Source organism: Anser anser (genome assembly GCF_964211835.1).
Source record: "Anser anser genome assembly, chromosome: 1".
Classification (NCBI taxonomy): domain Eukaryota; kingdom Metazoa; phylum Chordata; class Aves; order Anseriformes; family Anatidae; genus Anser; species Anser anser.
Window position 1 is genome coordinate 134801509 of NC_139720.1, and position 27451 is coordinate 134828959.

Consider the following 27451-nt stretch of genomic DNA (forward strand, 5'->3'; position numbering starts at 1 on the left):
TGATGGTTGGACTAGATGATCTTGAAGGTCTTTGCCAACCTAGATGATTCTGTATATGTAGGTATGTATTCTATGTATGATTCAAGCTAGTCCACAGCATCTCACTCAGACCTACCATGAAACAATAATTATGGCATATAGTCTACACAGAAGAAGAATCAGTGAGGAGAAACTTGAAAGTGGAAGTTACACAAATATATTGGGATTTCTAGCAAAGAGATCAAAATAAAACATCAGTGCTTAGTCTTCACCCAAGGAATATGAAAATGAAGTGCATAAGATCTGCCCTCAGTAAGGATAGTTTAAACTGCTTAGGTTCGACAGTTACTGCTTGTAGGGGATGTCTCAGTGCACGACTAATTTCTCATTCCTTACACATGTCCTGCCCTGCCATTTCCTGCAGAATCTCCATAGATCATCATTAGCAGAGTGTCTCTGCTCACGACTGGTCTTCTCCATGTGGATTCTGGATTCTTTGTACTCAAAAGCTGTTTGTGCATGGGAGATGTGTACAAAAAGTGTAGCAGTGGGTTTCTCCACATATTGAACTCAGATGGCAACAGAGTTTAGGTGGAGCCACCTTGCTGATGAGACTATGTATCTCCTGAACAAGATAAAACATTGGGATGTGCAAGTGTCAGTAAAACTCATTAATTTTATAAGCCTAGTGTTTTTTTTTTTTTTTTTCATCAGGCTGCTAAACTCTGTAATAGATTATTTTCACTCATTTAGTAGAGAACAATAAATTGTAAGAAAAGGGTAGCTTTTTGATTTGTTTTGTTATACTAAGCAGGCCAAGGTTTAACTCGTAAAATTAAAAATAATTTACACTTGCAGGTCTTGTTTCTACCATCTTCATTCATGTAGAACAGAGCCTTTTCTGATAAATTCATTTTTGCTTTTAGTAAATAATTCTAGGCTGCGACTTGATGGTATGTTGCTTTTGGTGGTACTCTCACTCTGTAGTTGCCTGATGCTTGTTCCCTTCCCTGCAGGCTTATCACATCAGATGACATAACTGTTTGCATGACCATGCTCTGAACTAGCCACAGAGCTGATCTTTACAAATGATATCAGAAAAAATAAAAAACAAAAACTGTTAACAGAGAAAGTAAGGGTCAGTAATTAGTGCTTGATACTGAGTTCAGCCTCAGTTAATACCTAGCTGTTTACGAAATGGCAGGTTTCAAGCATTTTTATTTTTATTTTGCATTTATTTACAGTAAAGAACTGTTAAAGAACTGCTGAAGAATGACAGTGTAAATGTATGTCTTAATTGCTGTTCACATTGCCAATGGCCGACCCCCTCTCTGGTGCCCAGCTTTATGAGTTTTTTGTCTGTTTATTTGTTTGTTTGTTTTTTCTGTCTTCTAGTTACACAATTCACTTTAACTTCAACAATTTTGGTATTAGGCTAAGGAATGTGAGAAAGTATAGAGTAAGGACTGATGTAGAGGAACAGTAAGGAGAAGGGACTTCAAGTTTTCATTTAACATGAACAAAAGAAGCCCACTAAATGAACTGGGATAAAGTAGCACAAAAAAGCTGTTCTGCTGGCCAAGCTGCTTTTACATACAATGTTTACATACAATGTTTTTTGTGAAGTATATCAGAATGCCAACATGAAATGTAATTACAAAAAAAAAAAAAGGTACTTACAATCTAGTTTTTCTTTTCATTTTTACTTCTGTCTTAACAGTTATCACCAGAATGTACAAAATGCACATGAGATTTTCTATAGAACAAAGCTAAGTTCAGAGTATACCTGTCATAGGGTAACTGTGCCCCAGCAAGTTTGACAATGGTAGGAAATATATCCATGTTACTTGTTGGCTCGTCCATATAGGTGCCAGCTGGTATCAATCCGGGCCAACGGAGAAGCCCAGGTACACGAATACCTCCTTCCCAGTTTGTTGATTTTCCACCTGAAAATGAAAGTGTTGTTTGATAAGAGAACAATTTCTTCTTAGGAAAAACAAAACAAAACAAAACACACACATACACACACACAAACACAAAGGCACAGAAAAAAACTGCAAGATACAATTTTCAAATAATAAACATGCTATCTAGCTAGAAGCTTTTGATTAAAAGTACATTTTTTAAATTTGCTAGATTTACTGACCTAGATTTTCTACCTACAATTATTATCTTTATTATAGTAAACCTACTAATATACATTAGACAGTGTTTATAAAATGTGTTTAATTTTAAAAAGAAATTAAACAATAGTTGTAAGAGATAAAAAGGCATCTTGCAGGAATTCTTGTAGACAATTTGGTCTAGATCATGTGTCACAGATACATGCAGATGCAACTAAAAATAAGAATCAAAAATAAATTGAGGTATGACTAGAGCTCTGAGGGATAAACCCAGAAAAATATATATTTCATTAAAAATGGTGCTTAAAAACTTTACATAGAAGAAAGTACCAATTTAACTATGTTACTGAATTGTCTAATTATATGCACTAGTAAGACATTTGTTACAATGATGGTAGTTCTCAGGATGCTGTGAGAACCTTTTCTACCTCTAAACCAACTAAACATCAAATGCATTATCGACTAATCGTAACATTACTTTGCAGACCTTTCCTTTGCTTCTACACTATCCAACACCACTGAGTCATCCAGACATGTTTGGAGAAGGGCAATGTGTTTATTCTGTGATGATATCTATGCTGTTATTTAAAATACGATTGTTACAACTCTATGAAAAGCTATCACAAGTAGAATTATAGAGTCATAGCATGGTTTGAGTTGGAAGGGACCTTAAAGCCCATCTAGTTCCAATCCCCTTGCCATGGGCAGGTACACGTCCCACTAAACCAGGTTGCTTAAAGCCCCATCCAACCTGGTCTTAAACACTTCCAGGAATGGGGCATCCACAACTTCTCTGTGAAACATGTTCATCTTTAAAATGAATAAAACTTTGAAAAAAATATTTCTAGTGAATGGATGGGTTTGGGATGTGGTTAAGCGTGGTCTGGGCCAAGTACTTATATCTAAATTGTGGCTGTTTTATACAATAATAGAAATATCTGAAAGCAGTGGAATATGCGTATTGAACTCATGCCACTCACAGAATCCAATAGCAATTTATAGTTCAAATATTATGAGCCTGTATTTCCTGTGTCTCACATTTCAAGTACAAACAAATAAATATATAAATGAAAGAACAACATATCCCAGTGAAGTACTTGAACAGTTGTCTCCTCAGCCTCTTAGACTTTCTATGCACCACATGGATTTTAACACCTTTAGTGTCAAGCCCACATCTTTCCATACATGCTGTTTTGACTTCTCCATGAACTTTTCTATTTCTGCTTTGGGGGATTTAGAATCTACCTTTTTTTCCCTACAAGTTTTTTCACTGTCCATAAATAGGATAAGTGGCTACTTCAAGCGAGAAAACTACCTTTTGCATAGCTCTTTAGTTATCTAGATATACTCTTGTGGCTGAAAAATTTTTAGCTTGTGATTCTGTTATACCACATTACTGCACACTTTTTTTCCATGGGTTTTATCAGAATTCATAATATTGAATAGGTAGGAACATATAATTAACCATCTAGTCTGACACTAGAAAATTTAAACTTTCTAATATACATTACTTCAAACAACAATCTTTGCTTAAGCTGTTTTTGGGAAACGGCGCAAGTTCAGATCTCAACATGACGATCCATCTTTTAGAGCACCCTTAAATATTGACTCCTGTCATTGCATCAAATGCAATTCCATTTTCACTATAAAGCACGTGGACACCTATTCTAAAAGTTATAAATGAGATACAAGAATTGCTTTTCTTTAAATTATTGCAAATATCTGATTTACAAAATAAATATCTAAAGAAAATATAGATTTATGTTTATACAGGTGTTATTTGTTGAGGTTTAAAATCTCCACCATCTAGCAGCAGGAAGTGGTCACCTAACATTATACCAACTCTGTGTTAATAGTGTTAGTTCAAAAACCAGACAGATGTCAAGAGACTGTGTACATCTTCTGTATAAAAGATCTCTCTGCCTATCTATGTACAACAGTCATTAGCACTTAAAAATTTAGGTGTGGGTTATACCCAGTAGGAAAGTGTCAAGGTTAATATCCCAAATGAGTTATGAATCACAGAAAATGATGCTGAGCTTGCATAATTAAGTCTGAATATCAGTCCAGGAAAAGCATAAGGATATAAAATTATATTAAAAAGATTAATTTACTAAAAAGATCAATATCCTTCTCAGTGAAAAATTATCCCAGGGAGATGACGTAGTTTATGAGTAGGATCCTCGTTCTGTGTAAACATTGCAACAGCTTGTTGGCCAGACAATATGGACAGGTAGAAAACTCTGGGAGCTGATCTACTACTATAGCTCGCTTTCAGTGGTGAATTCCTCTTATTTCCTTACATCTGGTCTGAAGCTAGAAACAGCACTGTGTAGATTGGATTGTTTAAATAAATTCTCATTACTGTTGCTTTGATCTCTGTCTTGTGTAATCTGGAACAATTTCAGAGAAAGTGCTGAATCCCTTTCCCACATACGCTGCAACTTTTAAACCCTAGATATTGAATCACTTTCAGAGTTCCTAAGTTCATAGTACAATTTTCCTGAATCATTACAGACCAGTGACAGAAAACTTCCACATTACCCAAGCACAAAGGGATCACTACTACCCTGCTGTGAGATACAAAAAGCAAAATGGACTCCACAGCAGGGCCATTTCCTTGCTTATTTCTATGAAGAAGTGACTGTTGTTTTCCTTTCAAAAGACTACTTGGAGCATAATTTTTTGGTATCTCTGGAGGAGACAGCAGGAAGTTAGAGGAATAGCAGGAAGATAGAGGAATAGCAGGGAACTAGGGCAGGAATGACAGATCACAGAGGAAGACTGTCTTCTATTATCTATGTCCACATGGTTTGCATCTTTATTAGAACTGTGTTTAGTGACATTCCTAGAGCTGATTAATCCTATGAAATGAGCATGAATAATTTGACATGCATTGTCATTAAAACTCTCACTGTCAAACACTGTTCAAGCTAGCTGCATTTTTTTCCTTAAAAAATAAATCAAGGTTTCACACTAATGCTTGAAACATGAAGCAAACATCCAAACAGATAAAATATTAGAAGAAAAATAAAAATTCCACAGAAGGTCATTATGTAATAAAAAAATCTCTTGATATTTCAAAATCTGACTCATTAGTTTTGTATTTTGCTTGGAGTCAAAAACACTGAAAAAAGAGAAAAAGCAGTAACTTAGTAGTCTGTGTGCCTGGCAAACTCTAAGCAGAGTAGTTCTATTTTATTTTTGCTCCCTTAAGTTCTTCTAAAAATGTTCTTTAAACAGCATAAAGCACCCCATGCTTAGCTATCTATGCTTTCTGAATAGTTGCACGCTTCAGTGTTACATCGAACAACAGCCTATGCTCACCTTCTCATGAAAATTGCAGGAGTAGACAAAGTACAGACATAACTCTCTGTGGTCATCCAAAACGTGATCTCAAATTTCCATTTTAACCTCATTTAAAATCTTAGTTATAAAAATATCTTTTTTTTTTTTTTTTCCATTTTTTTCCCCCTCTGGTTTAAATTGACTGCTATTTAGCTCTGGGAATAGAGCTTGTATAAAAGATGATACATAAAGGAAAATTCTGTGGTATAACACTACTAGCATTTTAAATGATAAATAATTAAAACTATTTAAAAGAACTTCTTTAGATCACTTGGATTATAACTATACTACCCTTTCCTTCCTTCTTATTTTCTTATAAAAACAAAGCCTCCCAAACCTATTTATTCTCTTGAATGAGTGAAAAATACAAGGAAATTAATTGCCTGTAAATATTGACAATCAAAGCTGGTTATTATTGTTTATCTTACAAAACTACCAAACAGTAATTTGTTTTCAATGGCAAGCCCACTCATTATTATACTGATTTTCTATTCTTTCTGTATACTTCTTTGGTTAATTTTCAACCTGAAGTATTCTTATACAGCCGAAGCTAATAGACATAGCTCATGTGCACATATTATCATTTCAATCTTTCTTCTAAATAAATGAACTTATTTCTCAGGATGTTTTCTGCTTCAGTCAAATTTACAAGATGGTTGCATTATTTTAAAAAATTGGATCACTCCAGAAAATATAAAAATACAGTACATTGGAAGCAAAGGTCAATGCCTGCTTTCATTAAAGTCAAAAGTGAAACTGACTAATATTGCTAAATATGCATTAGCATAGTTCCTGAGGCCAAAGTAAGGGTCAGTTTGATTTCTCTGTGAATTACAGAAAGGAAAAGGTTTACTAATAACTTCAAGAAACATTGCTGAATTAACTGGCCACTGTAGTGTATGAAATTGTACACATTTCAATAAAAATATTAGAGAATGGATTCTTCTGGTCTTTGTTTAGCTCTCACAAATCTGTAATAGTTGTGATTTAAAATGTGAGGGACTAAGGTCTAAGAAACACTGTTTTTGTCATGCATCATGTACCATGTATCATCAACTAGAAGCTTCCAAAAGAAATAATATTGCTAAAGGACCTATTGGTCCAACAGGTTCACAGGAACTAATATATTTCTAAGAGATCTAAACTGATCGTTTAAAACTATTAAGTAGCTAGGAAAAAGTATATTATCATGTGTGCACCCAAGAGTCCTTCAGGAGTTCAGGCAAGAAGATCTTGAGCTGCTGGGAAGAAACTCTTTCTAAAATAGCCATTGTTTTTGCTATAGAGGCTGTATCTACATTTAAACCTTTGAAAGATCTTTGTCAGGAACTTTCAGGAAAAGTTTCTGGAATATTAATCATGGGTTAGGAGACAAAAGGTTGTCATGAATCAAAATGTGCCCAACAGACAGAAAACAAAGAGATAAAACAAGCAGCCTATGACACCTGAAAAAAAGTCAATAGTAAGATACCTTGATTCAACTCTTTACTAAGTCCCTTGTTATTTTAATAAAACTACTTCAATTTTGGAAGTGGAGAGAGACATAAAACTAAGTATGACACAGAGTATCATAGGTTGATCAAATTCAGGAGAAAAGATAATGGACTTCACACCAAGAGGAAACAAGACACAAGTTCAAGTTCTGTATAAATATGTTCAGTGTAATGGACATTAGAGGAAAAATAACTGAACTAGAGTCTATGTTCTTAGTTATTCATAACGTAAACTTAATTTTTATACTTAAGAAAAAAATGACCTATGCAAAGACTGAAGTTTAAAGCACATCTGTAATCAACAAGGTACAAAGACAACAGATCAGAAATAGAATGAAGTTGATAACATAAAAATTGAAGTATATAACTGGAAAGCGATATTCATGGTAAACACCGACAGGCAAAACTTGTCAAGCCATTTTAAGAGGATATATTGCCAATTAGAAATATTTCATATAAGAAAATAAAACGAACAGGAAATTAGGGGCAAGGGAAAACTCATCAGATAAGACTGATGAGAGACTGACCAGACAATTATTTTATGAATGTGCTAATAAGGTGAAAGAGGGACAACAAAAATATAGAAAACAAAGGCAAGGTGAGGAAGATATAAATAAGTTATTCCTCCTTTAACAAAGAGGAAATAATATAAAACTTCAAGGATATGTTCAATGAAATCTGCAACAAGTGAAAGCACTGTCTTCTATACTATATATTTCATTGCTAAAGAATTTAGGCTGAGAATTTAGAACAACTCAAAGTGGACCTTCATATTTATATGGTGAAAAATTATGCTAAATGCATAATGCTAAAAGCCTTTGTCGAAACTAAATTGTCAAGATTTGTGACCAAGGTCATACTATAGATTAGGAAATTTTCTTAAGGATCTTCTTTATTTACCACAGCTCCTGCATCTTCCTCTGAAGCTTCTGATCTTGACTGTCAGAAAAAGGAAACTGGAAAGAGGGGCCATTGTTTTAATCCATCACTTCTGTATATATACGCATGTCTTCTAAGAAAAGGAAAAGCCAGACTATATATTGACAGCAACTGGTTAAACACTATATTAGCTTTGTTTTCTGATTTCAAGGGATATCCAAATTTATGGTGACTGTTCCACAGTCAGAATCCAGACTAATAAAGCTCTCAATGTCTCCATTTTTTGGCATTCAGTCTTGCAGTGCAAGCCTAACTCTCCAAACTCCTCTTAAATTTTATTATTGGTACTGATTTGGCTGGATAACAAGACAAATTAGTGAGTACAAATTGTGGAGAGCTGTAGAGAGCTTTTGATTTAGGGCAGAACCAATTATTGCTGAGTATACTGCTCCAGCTCTGACAAGAGGGTTAAGTGGCTTGATTCATATTCACATTCATAAAGAACTCATATACAAAAAGGTAAGTGACTGAGATTGTCTAGCAGACAGGAGAAAGGACATGCATGTCTCCCAGTTTTGCAAACGAAGCAAATTCCTAGTGCATGTATACATGAGCACAAGTAGCATAAATATTGCCCTTTTTTCCTTTTTTTTTTTAGGTATATTGTTACATCAGGGCCTGAGATTTATGGACTTCACAGATCTGATTTTTAGTAAATCCACCAGAGATGTACAGAGCTTTAACACACCTCACTGTACAGACTATTAATATGAATAAATCCTTATGTATGAAAATTGCTAATTATGCGGTCAATTTATCATTTTCACTTCTGTCCTTTTGCAAATGATGCTTAATATACATGTTAAATTGAGGACTGATACAGAGATGGAGAGAGTGGAAAATAAAACAGGATTAACTGTATTTTAAAACTGTAAATGTATATTCAGCTGTTTGCATAGGTCTTTTAATTTATTTTTATTTTGTTAAAAATGTCTCCTATCCAATAATTATTTTTCTTATATAGTGATTATTTTCTTTCCCATCATTTATTACAGTACTTGCCAGCATAGCATAAGAGGCAACTGTAAACCACACTACAATTCATTTTAAAAATAAAAAGCTCTGTCATTCCCCAGGTAACCCTATCAAACAGATTTTTATTAATTCGGGTAAGATCTATTTCAAATTGCTCCCCACTCTCTAAGTATGAACACAAAATTTTGCAAAGCTTAATAGAAAAGACTCTATTCAATCAAAATGTTCCTCAGGAAGGCATATTCCCCAGTGTATTTGTGTTCTTTCGTCCTCCTTGTCATTTATCCTATGTCTTATGTCTGGCATCCTGGAAGGCAAATATTTTTTAGAGCTTCTAAAACACCTCAGGCCGTGCCTACAGCTACAGATATGTAACCATATGGTTCCTTAATTACTTAAAGCACTATGTAAGGCCTAAGTGCTAATGTTTAAGACAGATTTCACTCTGGTGTTAGCCCAAGGGGACCCATTTGATAGTCTGTAACCTCATGACTTTGGCATTACTTGTTTTGCTTGGGCAGCAATTCCTTTGTAGCTCTCTTAAATCTAAGAGCCATTTCTCAGAAAGATACCTGCTGACTAAAAGCAGTGGAGTCTTCTCACTTAAAAACCTTACCGTATTGTTATTTCTTACAGTGTATGTCTTTCTTTCTTCCTTTTTGCAGTTTTGCAGACAATACAAAACTGATTCACCCAGAGAGGCTCATGCAGCTATTCGGAGGGACCATGACAGGCTGGAGAAATGGGCTGATGGGAACCTCATGAAGTTCAGCAAAGGGACATGTCAAGTCTGCATCTGTGGAGGAATAACCTCTTGCACCACAACAGGCTGGGGACTTACTGTCTGGAAAGCATCTTTGCAGAGAAAGACCCTGGGGTTCTGGTGTACGACTAGCTGAACATGAGCCAGCAATATGTCCTTGTGGCAAAGAATGCCAACAACATCTGTGTCTGCCTTAGGAAGAACATTGCCAGCAGATTGATCCTTCCCCTCTGCTCCGCTCTGGTGAGATGCACCTGGAGTGCTCGGTCCAGTGCAGGACTCACCAGTATCAAAGAGACATGGACATGGAGTGAGTTCAAAGGTGGGTCATGAAAATGGCTAGATGGTTTCCATATAATGTTCCAACATGCAAGGAGGGGCTGAGAGAGCTGGGTCTGCTCAGGCTGGAGAAGAGAAGGCTCGGGAGGGTTCTTATCCATGTATATTACCTGGATTTACCTGAGTAAAGATGAAGAAGCCAGGTGCTTTTTAGTGGTGCCCGGTGACAGGACAAGAAGCAATGGGCACAGACTGAAACAAAGGCAATTTCATTTAAAACATAAGAAAAAGAATTTTTATGGTGAGGCTGCTCCAGTATTTACTGGAGCAAGTTGCTCAGAGGGGCTCTGGAAGCTTCATCATTGAAGATTTTCAAACCTTGATTCCTTGACTGGACAGAGCCCTGAGCAACCTTCTCCAGCTGGCCCTCCTCTGCAGGAGGTAAGACTAGAAACTTTGAGAGGTGCCTTCTAGTCTCAACTGTTCTGTGACTTTATAGTTCTGCAAGACATTTTTTTTTTAATCACACCTAAAGGCAATTTGCTTCTTTCTCCTCACAATTAAAAGTGGCAAGGTTGGCAAGTCAATTTCCAAAAACTGCTGGGTTTCTTTGGTCTTGTCCCCTGAAATATGAAGGGAAAACAAATTACACAGACACTTCCCAGTGAAAGAATAAAGGGACCTTTCCTCTGGTAAAAGGACAGAATATTCACTGCATTTCATTAAAAATAAAAAAACTAAGCATTTCTTTCATATTTCAATGAGATTGAAGATTATTAAAACCATTTTAATGTTCAGTTTCTTAATGCTATGTCCACAACTTGCACACTGGAAAATACTGTTTTCTTTACTTTGTCACAGGTAATCCTTGTTGTCAATGTGTCTTTGATTATGAGCAGTCCCTGACTGAAAGTTATAACCAGTCCCTGTCTGAAAATTATAACCATGCTACCAAACAATTACTCCATCACTGCATCCTTCTTTCTCTCATCCTACTGTCTCTTCTTGTTCTGCCTGTCTCAAAAACACATTGCTGACAATAATTTTGTTAATCTCCATGCTGGAACCACATTCTCAAAAGTATCCAGTGCTATATTACATTCCTGCTGACCAAAGGTCAGGGATATCAGAATGGACAAAATGAGAAAGGCTGTTTGCTAAGCTAGAATTTTTCTTTCTACATGATCACTACATTGTAATAAACAGTATCTTTCAGTATTGTTGGGTGATATCACAGGGAGAAAGTGTATTGCAGACTTTAAATACATTTTAGTCCTTCACAGAACAAATAGGATTTGGAGTATTAATTTTCTCGAGACTAAAAGAATATAACTCTCCTTCTAACAGAAGTCTCTCTGTTTCCAAATCAGTCTTCAGCTCAATAGTATGCATTATTTTCAAAACTTTTTTCCTTAATTCAGACTTTGTTTCTTGAAATCTTACCCTTCTCTGGATGTTGTGGAACTTGCCCATCCCAAACTAAATCCAACTACTCATTTTTCTTTTCTAACTTAACTCTCTTTTTCTACATTTTCTGTAATGAACACAGTGCTGATTCTCCCATCTTCTCTATATCCTCTCTTTGTGTGATCTCACTCACCCTGTTGCATTTAGCTCCCATTTAAGGTTCCTGATGGCTCACAAACAATTTTTTTTTTTTCTGTTCTGCTCTCCAGCCATGACAGTATAATACTATGAACAAACATCTTTCCAAAGTTGGATTTATGGCTAGTCCATGAGTACATTTTATAGTGTTAAAACTCAGAGCTCTGGTTAAGCATGCATTCTGGTTGAGCTGATGTATTTGACAAGTAAGCCCCTTATATTTGTTGCCTATGTTTGGATTTAGTTTGACAATTATGAGCAATTTTTTATTATTTAAAAATTGAATTTTGAACTTTTTGACCCTAGAGTATATTGCAGTTTCGGAACAAAACCAAGGAAACATTTTCTGAAATGGTTTTTAAAAAAATCAGAGAATGTTCACCTTTATATATACCATTGTAACCTCCATGGACTTCTCCAGAACTTGAGATTTCTTCAGTGTGAGCTCCTTGATCAGATGAAAAGTATACAAGAGTTTTACTTCTCAGATTATACTTTTCCAGCACATCCAGAATCTGCCCTAGAAGCAAACAAACACATTTAATGTCTTTGGGAAGCTTTTTTCATTAACCTTGGCAAGCACAAACATTTTTGTCTTTATGCTTTTTCAAGATCGTTACCATAAAAACATTATTATACATAGCAATTGGCAACATGCAGTATACAGTAGGGGTCAATTACACAAGGCCCATTGCAGTCAAGACTACGGTTTGATTGCAGCAGGGATTCTTGAAGTATAAAATGAGAAGATTTGTGCACTTCAGAAAAAAAAAAAGGGCTGATCCACAGAGAGCCAGTGACCTTTAGAAGCAGTTGCTCTCAATCAAGGAAACCCCACAGCAAGAAGATTCAAACCGCCGAGGATATCTGAAAGAGTCTCAGCATGCAGAACAGAGCTAACCATTTTGGGGTAAAGCTGTGCTGCCTAGCAACCTATAGAGGCAGCTTGGCAAAAATCTCAGTGTGAATGCTAGAATAAGACATTCTAAAAACAAACAAACAAAAAAAACAAGTTAACGTATGGAATGCCTCTGCTGGTGACATGGTTTCATTAGCTACTCTACTAATTAGTCATTAATGTGTTGTCATACAAGAGTAGACATCGACTAAACTCATAATGTACAAGGTAATAAACACACAGACGTGCACATATTTAAAAGAAGAATCCAATTCATGGGTATGTTCTGAAACTCCAAGGGACTGTGGGCTCACATTTCATTTACACAAAGGGCTTCTTACACTACCTTAGCACAGTAGTGGAGCCTTGCAGTGCACATAAATTACATTTAAACCTATTTAGACTGATTTTTTTTAAAAAAGAGCTTCTCTATGAATGAGAGTGAAGCCACTCTTTCAAACTTGCTACAGTGAATTTTATATTGATTAGGAATCTAAAATTATTGGTCCTGGAAACTGACCAAAGTATAAGAATATACTTCACATCAGCCTGCAAATGAGCTTAAACCTTGTCCTTCAGGGATCCCAGAGCACATAAAGATAATTCTGTCTTTACTACTATTTTCTCTTTATCCCTTTTACTTAAACATCCAAGTATGGTCCAATTTGAATGTTAATTTTGATTTGTCCACCTGTCCACTAAGAATTAGTTCATCAGCAGATGCTCAATTACTATGTCAAAGAGAATGAGATAAGAACTTTGAAATAGAGCCTTTGCTAACTATTTTCAGAACATCAGTTCTGTTGTCTTCTCCTCCTCTGGATAAGGAATAGTTGTCTCACCTAATTTCTAATCACTTGGTTTTTAATGTTGCAGCATTCTAAAATTGCCTTGTTAAAAAGGTTGAGTGTCTCAATTTCTTATCAGCTCAAAGGACAGGGCCATGAATAAAGTAACATCAGCAGTTAAATACCTGTTGGTCGTGTTTGTAAACTAGGAGCAAAGAAGAAATGTAAGAGTAGGAGAATTTGATTATGCATGTTCTGAAACCTCATGGTAGTTGAAATTTCCCCACAGAGCTGAGGAAAATCTTTTACAAAGGCTGACATTTTAAAGTTGGTGGGTTGAGGGAAAATCATGCGGATCCATCTGACAAGTCATTTATTTGCTTAGCAGGTGGACTTAGTGCCAGGAAAGAAAGAGGCAATCTTCCATTACCTTCTCATATCATTTGGAGGTTGTACTTGCTAAGTAATAATAACATCCCTTGGAAAGGTGGCAATGAAGAAAAAAAGTGGTGCACATAGATAAATTAGGACATTATGTGCAGGTATTTGGCCATATGACCTTCAGAATTCCCTTCCAACCTGTATCAACCTGTGATTCTATGATTCCATGACAGTAACAACAAATGGGATTGCACAAAGTAAGAAATGTGCAATGAAATGAGAAAATGCATTTTTTTTTACCTACAGTTTTCCTTGATGAAATTGGATTTTCAAATTCATCCTGTAAATTAAGCAAAATGAAAATAAAACAAGAATTCCACTCGGAGTACATCACATTAAATGATCTCTGGTGATCAGAGACACCTGCTGTCATTCAATAATGAAAATTCTGGTTTCCTAATTAATCTGGGAAAAATGAGAAACGATGAAAATGTTCTCATTATCACAATTAATTAAATAAATTAAACAATCATCATTATGATTTTTTTTTCCCAGAACAAGGCTGAGGAGCTTGACTTGGCCTGAAAACAGAAACAAAAACAAAAGACAAAACCTATAAAAAACCTCATCCAAAGCTTCTTGAACTCTGTGGCAGAACTTCCATTTACTTCACTTGGATTTTTATACAGAAGAAGGATCAGCTAAATCAGGGTTAATTACTAAATGCTAAAATGACAACTTAATTTAGCAACATCGTTCAGAACAGGTGGACAAATATTGACAATTCAAATACCACACTATTGTCAGAAAATGGCGCTCACAATGCACTGACAGAAATGAAGCAAAACTTCAGTTTCTGTTTTCATCTTGAACACTGACACCTTCTAGAATAAATAAGTAATAAAGTGTGTGCTACCATGAGATAAAGACACATTTAAATGCACTTGAATGATATGGTTACTGTTGACACATACAATACATTTGCTTATTAGCATTTCTAAATGGTAACCAAAACAGAGGAAAAATGCCAAGAGTGCTCTGTGAACAGATATCTTTGACATACTGTCATATATTGTATCAATTTTGAAAGCAAATAGTATAAAGTAAGCAAAATACAACCTTTACTGTTTTCTTATGTCTTTATTGACTCTAACTCTTACTATTCCACTTGTATAATTTCTGTATATTTCACTGAGACTTTAGAATTAAGCTAAGAGTGATAAACATTCCTGGATAATTTCACTTAATAAACAAGGTGGATTTTCACTTTGCCTATTTTAGCTGCCTAACTTTGTAAGAGGTGAATCACAACTGCAAAAAGGCCTTTTTTTTTAGCCCATGCCTAAAAAAGAGAAGACAGGCAACTAGCTCAAAAGTAAATGCCTTCATATAATTGATCAAGGAAAGTAAGATGAATCCTACCCAAAGTGCTAGAAATGCAACCATGTGAGTAACATTTTTATGAGTGTGGTGAACGGATAAATGAGGTCTGAGTAAGAGAGGATGGTAAAACTGTATCGCTTCACACGTAAAATATGACTGGATGTGTATCGTACATCATGTGCTCTTGAATTACAATAGGGCTTCTGCTGGCTTAGCCTGTCTTTTGAATCCCATTGCTAGTTGCAGAACAAAATACAAATGTAAAAAGAGTTTGTAGAAGAGATTATCCAGAATATGAAACTATAGGATAAATAACTCGAAACACTGGGAAAACTATAACTCAGTTTAAGCAATGATGGTTTAATATCCCCAATGTATGAATTATTAATAAAAATTGAAAAATTCTTGATCAAAAAGACTGACTTGAAAGTACTGTTCTAAAAAACTAACAGCTGTACTGATCGCTGTGAATACCACTGTTTACACTTTTCTGGTTTGAACAGGACAGATTTTGAAAGACAACATTCCAAACAACAAAATCAATCTAACACTGAAGAAACCGCATAATTTCTGAACTTATTGAACAACTATAATTTAAGTGTAACTTTTTCCTCCCATTACCATTCCAGGAATACATACTCCAGCTCAGGTGGCTAACATTGTAGCAGACAAAGGCATTATATCACTGGACACCATTCTTTCATTTCTATATTTTAAGATACAAAATAGACTAAGGACAGCATTAAGATATTGCTTGTTTCAATTAATATGCTAACGATCCAAAATTTAAGTAAAACTTCCTCCAAAATATACTGAGGACAGCTCTCTACATTCTATTCTCCACTCTTGCTTCAAGCTATGTTAAATTATAGAGTTGTTTCATTCTTAAAGCGAAAATGCCAATTTCAGTGGAGTGATAGCCATGTGAAAGTGATAAGAGCAATTGACTCTGCTCATTAGTAGGAAACTGCAAGTGCCATGCCGCTATTCAACTTGTCTAACACAGCATAAATGGTAGCTGAACCAGCCTATCTAATGCTGAAATTAATTTCTGGAGTTCTGAACCATGTAAGACTCCCACGGTACTCATGTACATTAGGTTATAGGGTTTATAAACAATGACTATTCATTTGAAAACAAGGTACAAACACTGAAAAACAATACGGTGTTTAACAATGCATTAATGATTTGGAAATCTGTTCAAAGGTTTAATCAAGCAAGCATATGAAAAATGTATTTGCTTCATAAATTAGCTTATTGTCATTTGAAGTCAATAGGACAGAAGAATTATCAGTATTAATTTGAAATAATTTAGTCTTGTTGAAATTATATTAAAAAAAATAATCTCTAGAATATAGAATACCTCTGTGTAATCTAAGCATTAGGAAAAAACAGTCTCTCCACTCATTAGGAAAGCTTTAAAGCAGTATGCCTGATTCAAAGAAACAGCAGGATTCAGAATGAGGGTTAAGCATGTCTCAGGACAACATAGTTGATGGTAAAGGAAATTTTTGTAAATAGAACATCTCATCCCACTCCAGCAGATTTTCACATGACTCTGTCATGCCAAGAAGGTTATAGTAAACTTGAGACAATTATTGGACAAAGACTAATCTAGGAAGATCAGCCATCACACCTCTGCCTACAAGAGGCAGATTTTTTTCATTTAGTTTATATTTCAGAATTCCTTTCTAATACTAATGCTTCCTTTCAAAACCATCACTGATCACAATCACAACTAACCTGTAGACTGATGAAGTGGCTTACCTCTGTGAGTGGCAAGCTAGGAGTGCTTTGAATACATGCATAACCTCCTACAAATTACCCCAACATGCATAAGTATCTGGAAGCCCGTATTCCTCCCAGAAAAGATATTGATGTCATTTAGTTATATAGCTTTTAACATATTAAACTTCTTGGGATCTTATGCCTGGTACAGAAATTAAATTTAGGTAATTCCACTTCATCATCTCTTCCAGATTCAAAGACTTTCACCTTATGAAGACTTAATGTTGCAATATCTGCAAACTATCATTCATAAGTTAACAAACATTTTAATCTCTATGTTGATTTTGTATGATGAAAAAAGAGACTTCATACTTTAATGGACCAATCTGATTACAAAATACACTGACTAAAACCTTTGTATAAAAGTCAGCTTAGTAACTAAGACCAAGACATCCATATCTTAATTTTAGCTTTTGTACATTTCAGGTTATAAATATGGAAATGTTTCTGTGGTATTCTTACAGCCATCCAGTTTCCCCTTGATAAATATGTAAATCAGTTTGTCTTTGCAGTGGGGAAGTAATTATGACTTTCAGACCTACTCATTGAGCACAACACTTGAGGTAAAGATGGAAAATAATAAAATCACTGACAGCAAAACAAGACATTGTTGCACATATGGTGAACAGTACATAAAGCCTGCATGAAATTTGTTTAACATTCAGAGCTAGAATACAACCACTAGAAAGTGGGAATTCTGGGTTGATGCAATAGATGATATTATGGAACATTATCTAGCCCATCAATAGAACACACCCACCTAAGACGACTTGTGATTCTGTATAGAGGAAGCATTAACATATGAATCTCAAAGGTGAGAGTGAATAATAGCTAATATAACTGACTAGAACAAAAAGAAAATACAGAACTAACTGTAATACATATAATTCCTGAAGAAAAAAAAAAAAGGGTTTAGATTCAGCAGAAAATCTTGAACCAGTCTCACTTTGCTATCGTTATTTTTGAAGTTATGCGATAGAAACAGTCCTTACAATGCAGTCTTCTTCAAAGCACAAAGCTGGAGTCTATAATATGTCAAGTTCCTAATACTACTGGTTAGCTGGATCTTCAATGTCTACAGGACATTATGCCAAACAACTACCATCTGATTCTGAAAAAGCACATCTGTATCAGTGTTTTAATTACAATCAGAAATGCACGTTTGTTGTAAATCTATTCATCACCGCTTAATATACTTCTGTTTGCATAGAAAAGCTCTCTGATTCTGTGACCTGCATTCTTTCAAATTAACTAAATGCAAGGAAGGATTCTGAGACTACACCTAAGGCGCTATTGCTGAGGCATTCAATCTATAGGACCACAGTAGATCTGAAGTAGTAAATTTCCTTTCTCTTCCGATGTGCTGATAAGTCTCTGGACACTGAGCTCTCAGCAGTAACTATTTCACTCCACCAGTCTCCTTCTATTCTGAAACATTCTGAATTCTTTTCACAATGGGGGAAGGTGAGGCAATTGCCTCAGATTCAACTGTCTACAGTGTAGGGTAAATTACCATTCAAATCAGTAGTGGTTAGGTCCAGATAGTCTGTAGAATATCAAAAGCTTCTCTTTCAGATTCCACTAGACACAGGCTGATACAAGAATAATTAGTTTAAGGGCTCAGAGAAGGGCCATCTTCTAGAAAACCAGCAAGTTATCTGGTGTGGGGTCAGCTAAACTACCAGTACAAATTTGCTTCATGTTTGGATTTGGATTGCCTTGTAATTGTGGCTTGTGACTGTTTATACAGTCTTATAAGTATAGTGTGTCTTTCAGACCCTCAGGATAAATTTTCAGCACAGTGCACAACAGATCAGGCATGTACTGCTTAGCAACTATGAATAAATCAACCAATTTTTTGACTTATAATTAGCATAAGATACATTTTCCCAAGAGATGAATACCACATCACTTATTTTCCTATTCACATAGGGTTCAACTTACTTTGTAAATGGGAAAGTTGGAACGATCCTTTGCATTTATAGAAACACAAGTGGATAAGAAAGCTCAGAGTTAAGATGTGGTTATGGAGGCTGGGAAGATCTATAAGTACAGCTGCAATATTGACAACACAGTATAGCAAGGGTTTCATAGTTACAGCAGTACTACAACACTAGCGATAAAGTTTGGGGGATTATTGAAGGTCAAAAGTATAAGTATTTGGTTATTAATACTTAAATTAGCTAATAAATGCATTGCTTGAAATTCAATTTTAGACCTTACATCTGTTCTATATAAGGCTAATGTAAATCTTATTTTTTTAGCCTGATTAAAATGCTAAAATATGAGAGATGGTCATGCAATTTTAGGGGGTCCATCACATTTACATTTTACAGGACAGCTATGATAACTGCATTTTGCATCTTTATTCTGCACACATCTGAGAATAAGATGCCATTTCACACATACAACTTAAATGCATAATGCAAAAGACACTGTCTATTTCCCTGCTCCAAGGTCTCCTGGGTTTTCTTTCAAATTTTGGAAAAGATTTCTTTGCGTAAGACCTAGGCAATCTGCAATGACAACCAAAGGATACTATTCATTTTTGAGTTAAGACTGTCAGGTGAAGTTAAGGCTTCCACTATTTGATTATTCCAATAAATGCTGATGGTGATTGAGTCAATAATTGAGGAGTGATAAAAGAAACACTTCTCTGTATTTTCAAATGTTTAAACTTTTATTAACGTCAAAGTCAGTTTTATACTGAGTATGTGTATGTTCTCAAATCCAAATGCATAATGCCAAAAATTTGTCAGATTAAAGTATCAAGAATTTAAAACAGGGTAAGTAATTTAACACCAAATTTAATACTCTGCACCTTTTTGAAAAAGAAAAGAAAAAGGTATATGTCAGTGTCTTTGTTTCATTTTTATATTTTTTATCAAACAGAACTGGAACTGACATAAAATTGGTTGATATTAGAGCCTACACATTTATTGTCTTTCAGCAGACAAACTTTTTAATCTTTGCTGAATTTGGGAACTGGACTTAGAAATCATACACCACAAGGCAAATAGGATTTTTATCAAGATCAAATTAGCATTTGTCATGAAATATTATTTTTTTTTTAATTTCCAAGCTTTCTGATTTTAGTAGTTGAATTCCAATCTTACATGAAGGCAGCTGTGCATTAATTCACCCACAAAACAGAAGATTCTTCCCTTCTTCTCACCCCCTCTCCCTCTCTTCCCCCCCCAACATGATATCTTTTTTTTTTTCTTCCTACATCACCATGCACATTTGCACATTTGCCAGTTCACTTCTCAAACTGCATTTGGGCAACTTGGTGCCTTTACTGCCTGCTAAGTAAGACTAGAAACTTGAAGCCTACTGTGTAATCACCATCTCTAAACCACACTAGCTGTGAATGAATCTCTGTACAGACAATGTTAATACCAACAAGAAAGAAAGCCTGACTGTGAAAACTGTTCTCAACAGAATTTTCCACCATAGAATGTAAACTCCAATCTGTCTTCCGTAGATGACATTCTGAACTTCAGGAGGAGGGAGGATCAAGTAAATTTAAGGTCACAAATCTTTACAATTCGTTTTTTTTTTTTTTCAAAATAATTCTCTCTCTCTCTCTCTGTGTGCGTGGGCGTGTTTGTGTGTACATGTTCAATATGCCAGTATTTATACTGATTTAAATTTCTGAGGATACCATCAGAAGGGAAGAGAAATAATTTTTCTGGTCACCCTCATTGATAAAAGATGGTCAGCTCAAAAGACTGCTCACTGGTTTATGAAATAGGACATTGATTCCTTAATTCATCTAAGTGCTCTTGAAAAAAATATTTCAGCCTATTAGGAAAGAGCTTCTGTTAACGTTTCAGTAGTATTAAGTAGCATACAGAACATATCTACAAGAAAAAAAAATCTGCCTTTTTCTGGTCTAAGGCCTGGGAAAAAGAAATATGTCAGTCTCATCTTAAATTGGTTTGGAACAACATGAGGTCTTTGCTTAGGCCAAGATGCATTCAATGCCCCCAAAACATGGTGGAATGAGAGCCTTGAGATCATCAAGCCCAATTCTTTGCCTTTTCTCTATATAAATGCCTACTTCTTTGCCTTTTCTCTATACAAATACTAGGTGTCATTTGGTTTGCATTGGAAAATTAAAAAAATAAGAGTTAGGAGACTTTCCAGTGTGCATGCGAGACATATTTCTGGAAGGGCTCTGCTTTGTATACCTGGATCACAGTAAGATACGTTTTTTAGGATAAATATGAAAGTTAAATCCAGAATGAGGAAGGATCATTCACATAACAACACCATGTATGAGTTGAAATATTAACACAGATACAATGCACAAGTTAATCTAACTGCAGATCTGGGTAAAGGAGAGTTATGGCCAAGGTAAACTCTCCAAGGCATAGATGGCAACCATCCAATGGAAGGTCCCAAACAGCTTATTTTTTACGTATTGGAATGGTAGTATTCCTACGGATGGAGAGGCAGGAACAGGGTCGGTCCCTCCCTATTAATGTATATATTTTTAAAGGACTAGATCTTTCTGAACCTGTAACATCAAACCTATGGAAGCTGTATATAGGAACAGGAGAAGTACACAACAGCAAGTAGATTCCTGCCCTCAAAGGTATCAGAGAAGCATAGCTAGGTGTACTTAGGAACTGATTATCCTTAGCTAGACTCAACAATTAAATACCACAACAGTAGGGCAGAACATTTGCATACATGTTTCCAGATCACATATTTATTACACCAGTGTCTCCTGCTTAAAACAATTGTTTCCTATTCCCTTACTGTGTGTTCCTAAGGTTAATAAAGAACAAGGGAAATAATTAAATGTCACATCAGAAAGACAGCTTATGTTCTGTGAAAGAAATGGGATATTATTCTCTAACATTTTCTGCTGAGACAGACCTCAAAGCTCTCTTTACCTGTTTAAATCGGTCATTTACTTTTTATGAGAAGCACCTGGGGGTTATTGCAACTGCCGGTTGATGAACTACAGCAGAACCAAACAAAAGTTGAAATTAACTGAGAAATCTGGGATATGGGGCTCGATTATCTCAGCTCTAAATTGGCAAGAACAGTTAGGATAATATTCCATAGAAATGTTTCAAGGACTTTTTTTAAGGACACCTGCCAATTTTGTGCCTTATTAAAAATTATACTGGGTAAAAAAGCCATTGTAGTAGCACTCTGCTCTTAATACCATGCTGAGGATGTTCAGTTTGTCCTGTAGGATGTGTTGTGGTAGATACAAAGGAACTTGTATTATATTTAACTCTACCCTGAACCATGTCTTTTTATAATGTTGGGCACTTTGGCCCCAGTCAAGACTTCAAGAGACAGATGGGACATTTCATCCTACTTTCAGCTGCACAGACATCATCCTTACCTTTGGCTTTGGTTTTCCCTCTAAATTTCTGCTAATGGACATTTGACATTTGAATGTAATTGCTCCCTGCCTGTGAGTTGCTGGCAGCCACCTCTGCTTTCCTCTTTTTCCTTGCCAGCTGTTGCTAGCAACATACTTAACACTGTCTTACACATATTAGAAAGGTGCACTGTTTGTTTACTACCTTTCTGACAATGTGGTTAAGCTATGAAACAAAATATATGCTTCTTCTATTACAAAGTTTTCATTTTTTTTTTCTTTTTATTAAAACCAAATCCCTAGTAAATACAATTTGTTTGAAAGGTTGTGATGACATTTTTTTCAACAACCACAACCTTTCCATACCATGGTTGTTGACTTCATATCAGCCCAGTTCCACTGACTTAAGGCAGTTACATAATTCTACACAAACAGAAGACCTACTTCAGCGTGATTAAAAGGAACAGATATTTTTCAGGATTTTGCAGGTCTTCTAGCTTACCGGAGTGAACAGTTTCTTGTTTTCCAAACAAATCCCTAAAAAAAAAAGAACTCCTTAAATGAAACAAAACAAAATAAAACAGTTTGGAGGACCTGGATATCTGCCAAATAGAAACACATATTGTTACATAAAGATCCTGATATTCTTCATTTAATCTCATTCTCTTTGTATTTAGCAAGATGCCTTCTTCAACTCTTGGGGAAGAATAACTAATACATAAGTTGCATGGAACTGAGCAATATTTATGTATAAAAAGAAAGGTTAATTTAAATTAAAAAAAAGTTCTGTTAACTCATCTAAAAAAATACACCTTCATAAAGGAGATGTAATATTAAAGACTATCAAATTGATATCTCCCTTTTAATCTCAATTGTATTACAGCTTTTATCCTCCTTCTTAAAGCCTAGTCTTTCCAAAACTGCTTAAATAATGATATTCTGATAAGCTACTATCAATGGAGATTGATCATTGCAAGAGATGTCAAGTAATGAAAAGCAGCCAAGCGTGTGGGGGAAACAGTATGATCTTCTCTAACAATCCATTGGGAGAACTAGAAAAGAGGAACCACAAATAAATAAATAATTATAATAAAAGAATAAATTATCTGCTTGTGGCTTATGAGAAGCTGACAAAAAAGGCCAGATTCTAACCTTAGATGAAAGTGCATCTCTCACATACGGGAGGTAGAAATTTCTTTAAAGGAAGACAAAACCAGTATAGTAGATATGGAAATATATAAATGTTATCCTGACTACTTATTTCAATGGGACTTTTCATATCAACATGGGAGAGAGGAACTTGGTGTCAATACTCTATTTATAGACCACTGTATCATAACCATATTTCTGTACGCATACTAGTGGATGAGTCATTATCACATTTGACATCTAGGGAAAGAAAAGAATCTACCAAAAGGGAATAAAGTCTCATCTTCAGAGATGCTAACAGACCTACCATACACATGTTGTTAACAGCCATTTCCCAACTACCCCTGAAGTAACTCAATTATGTATGCAAAGACATTTATAAAAAGAAAACTTCTATTTCCAAACACCATTTATCAAAACCCTGATAATCTCAAAATATTTTATATTATTTTACCTCTTGTTTATTTTCTAAAGAAAATGCTATTTACCTTGTTTCTTTTCTAAAGAAAATGCTATTTACTATTGAACCCCAATTGCGAGTTTTTTTTTCATTAAAGGCTTCTTATTGACACAACTTGTGAGCAATCATAGATTTTCTTAGGTCACAATAGAAACTAACTTCAGATTTATGAAATTCAGAGTTAAGGAGCCTCAGAACATTTTAAAATGTTCATCTGAAAGAAAAAAAAAAGGCTCCTTATACTTTTTAATATTACACATTAAATGATTCTGAAAGTTCCAGTATGATATGATGATTTAACAAAGACAAATTACATTTATTCATATCATAAATAAAGAAAAAAAACATATTAATTTTTACTTGCTTGATGTGTCTACTGTTTGGTGATGCCAAAATCAACTCTGCTCTGGATTAGAAAAGTGAACTTTGATACCTTTCAAACAGCCACACACTAAACACACAGTTATACATTTCACGTTGCCAAAAATAGCACTTTCCATTACTTTGCTAGAAATACGGAGAGACACTCTAAGCTACTCATTTATTGCAAACACCTGGGATTAAGTTATATTTGGCTTTGCAGGAAAAAAAAATCATATTGCTTTTCTGGGCTAGGTCACTCTTTTCTTTAAGATTAAAGCACATTTACATTTGTATTATTCCTTGCTTGCCTGCTTTGTTTTAAAATTCCAGTCTGATTTAGAAATTGAAGTTAAATCAATTGCTAACACACAATGAACTCTGCCACTGAACTAAAACCTAGGCACCTAAATCTTTTATTGTCATAACACAAAAATGGTCCATCCAGCAGGTTTTTAAAAGGATGGTTGTTGCAAGAAGAAGATGCTTCTCCTCTTTGTCTTCTCTTCAACCTTGCTATGCTTTCCCTGGAAGCAGGTTAGGGAATGGTGCTCTGCCTCTCCTCTTTTGGTAGCAAAAAGCTGTGAGATGCACTAAAGTTGTTGAATACAACTTCATGCTGGTCCAAGGTACGGATTTGCTTATCCTGGAGTTTCTCTTCTATCATCTCGAGAAAACAATTCAGCCCTTAGGGGTTGGGTGTTCCTTTGGATATTGAGCTTACTACTCAAACATAAAATCTGTTGGGTTTTCTCAGGGTTGCTACACCATGCTTTTTCATTAGGATATGTCACACACAAAATTTCCATTGCTGGGTAGGGAGGGGGAATGATTTAAAAAGAGAAACGTGTATACAAAATACAAGAACTAAGCTAAAATAAAGAGAAAACAAAAATAAAGCTTTTAAAATAGTAAAAACAAAACAAAACAAAAAACTTGACTAAACTAAATGAAATATGCAAAACAAAACAAAAAACACAAACCCACAATAGCATTAAAAAAAAGATGAAAACCAACAACATCAGCAACAAAAAAGTAAGAAACCATAATAAACATTCAGTATAATTTTTTTCTTAAGCCTGAAATGAAACATAAATGCTTTATTAAGGTTGGACTACATGAACTTAGATGTCTTTTCCAACCTGAATGATTGTATGATTCTATGATTTTACAATCAAGTAGTGGGGGAAAAAGCTGGAGAAGACCAAAGTTATCACCTTTGTAGCCTGTCCTTCACTAATCACAGCATCATTACTCTAGTGCTTTCCCTAACTTTAAAAACTCCTTTAAATATCTGCTGGTGCAGTGAAAAAACAAAGAAAGAAACAAACAAAAATATAAACCAAACCAAACCAAACCAAAACCATCCCCCCAAATCCACAATTTTCTGCAATGCAAAATACACAACTTCTTTCTAAAAGAATAATGATCTTTGGTAGTATTACCAGCCTGCCCATTACTTAGCGTTGTTGTTTTAGCAGTTAAATGTATTATTGGAAAAAAATAAACATAGTCAATAAAAAGGCAGTTCTACTAACCTCATCAAAAAGAGCTTATTAATACTAGGAATTTGAGTCTTGTGATTCAGCAGTTTTTATATCTACTATATCTACTATAAGTTTACCCTGTTTTAGTTTAAAGGCATTCCCCTTTGTCCTATCCCTACACCCCCTGACAAAGAGTCCCTCCCCAGCTTTCGCGTAGGCCCCCTTTAGGTATTGGAAGGTTGCTATAAGGTCTCTCCAGAGCCTTCTCTTCTCCAAGCTGAACCACCCAACTCCCAAGAATTGATATTGTCCTAAGTCTTATTGTATGATTATTGTAACCCAGAGAGTCAGTTCCCCTCTTTTTTAATAGTATGGTCTCAAAATAACTAGTACATTTCAAAAGAGGCATGAAAAAAAATTCATCTTTCTCTCCAAAAGATAGCAGTCATGATTTTAAAAGAACATCTGGGCTTATCAGCATCACCACTGAAACAGAAATGCACATGGTCAGTCTTGATTTTTCTTTTTTTAAAGAAAATAAAAATTATATGCTCAGTTAAATGAGATGCAGCCAGCTATGAATAAAGGGTAAAAGGCTGCAAGACGTTTCCTGTATCATCACAGAAATTGTTCGTGTAATTGCAGTTTATATATTGATGAAGATAGTTAGTTACCTTTAAAAAACAAACAAACAAACAAACAAAAAAACAACGACAAAACTCATTCCCTGTGACCAGAAGAAATTCTGTATTCCCGAGACAAGGTGCACATTCTAATCTTTTCCCAGCTCCAAAATGGATCAAGCCTGGGAAGGGCAAATGACTTGTTTTCTCCTCTCTTCCACTACTATACCAGCTGAGTGGAAGTTCTAATGCTTTACTATAGATCCAGAGCTGGATTAGTGGGTTACTGGCAACAAAACTCTTCCCCGGTTGGTAAATCTGAACACCATCTTTGTGCTTCAGATGTTCATCTGTAGAACAGATTAATGAGATCTCCCTATCTTACAAAGACTTTGTGAAAATTCTTATTTGTGAATCTGTTATATGCTCTAGCGATGTGATGCCACAGAAAAGATGAGAGAAGTCAAAGAAATCTGTCTTCAAAACAGAACTTCAATAGTGTGTGTTAAATAAAACATGAGAATTCATATTTAACAATGAGGAATACACCTACTGTTGAATAGCTGTTCATTAAGAAGGTACACTGTGATGATGAGACAGGGTTCCAAAGGGAAAAGAAATGGCATGCAACCCATATGTTAAAAACTGTATCATAAGACACAAGCATAGGAGGATTGATTTTTCCCATCTTGGAGTACTGGACATTATTAGCCTAATAATAATAATAATTATTATTATTACTATTATTTTGTGCCTTTTCTGTGTTTGTATGAATGTTTAATAGTTATTCCTGGACTCTATCAGTTATATTGAGGTACTGGGTAATCCACTAAAAAACTATATGAAGGTAAAAGGGAAGGGTGTGGATGGGAAGGTTTAAATGCTCAGATTAAAAATTCTTGCTTTTAGTTTCTCTGCTCCTTTATTTCACATTTAGGCCTCTTTCATTGAGATGTAAGTTATACCAGCAACAGCCTTCACCTAATAGCTCAATTGCATTCTTTATGAAAACCCTGATTGCATGCTCTATAAATAACTAGACAGGTATTGCTTTCTGTATCCAAGTGTTGAAGAAAAAGGATAGTAAAATCATGTTCATAAGTCAGTACTGAAGGTTTCAGGTTCACAAGAGGGACACATTTTCCAAAGCGGGCAAAGGGAGCTGTAAATAATGTCCACCTCTGCCATCCCTATCCCGTGCTCTGGATGACTGACTTGTTACGCTCCTGTGGTGTTTCTCTGGGACAGGGCAAATGCAATTCCTCTTAGCATCTTCAAGTAGC

The 27451-nt window shown here is 35.2% G+C and overlaps 1 protein-coding gene across 25 annotated transcripts in view; it reads right to left on the minus strand.

The window, feature by feature from the left end:
• The window catches only part of STS (steroid sulfatase), a 120667-nt gene that overhangs the window by 40014 nt on the left and 53202 nt on the right, over window positions 1-27451 (minus strand). For all 25 annotated transcript variants that reach the window (XM_083829019.1, XM_083829021.1, XM_083829009.1 and 22 more), the window contains 2 exons: window positions 11887-12024; window positions 1766-1925 (listed from right to left, as the gene is read on the minus strand). In XM_083829019.1, coding sequence (XP_083685145.1) covers window positions 1766-1925; window positions 11887-12024 — 298 coding nt within the window. The remainder of the gene's footprint in view (window positions 1-1765; window positions 1926-11886; window positions 12025-27451) is intronic.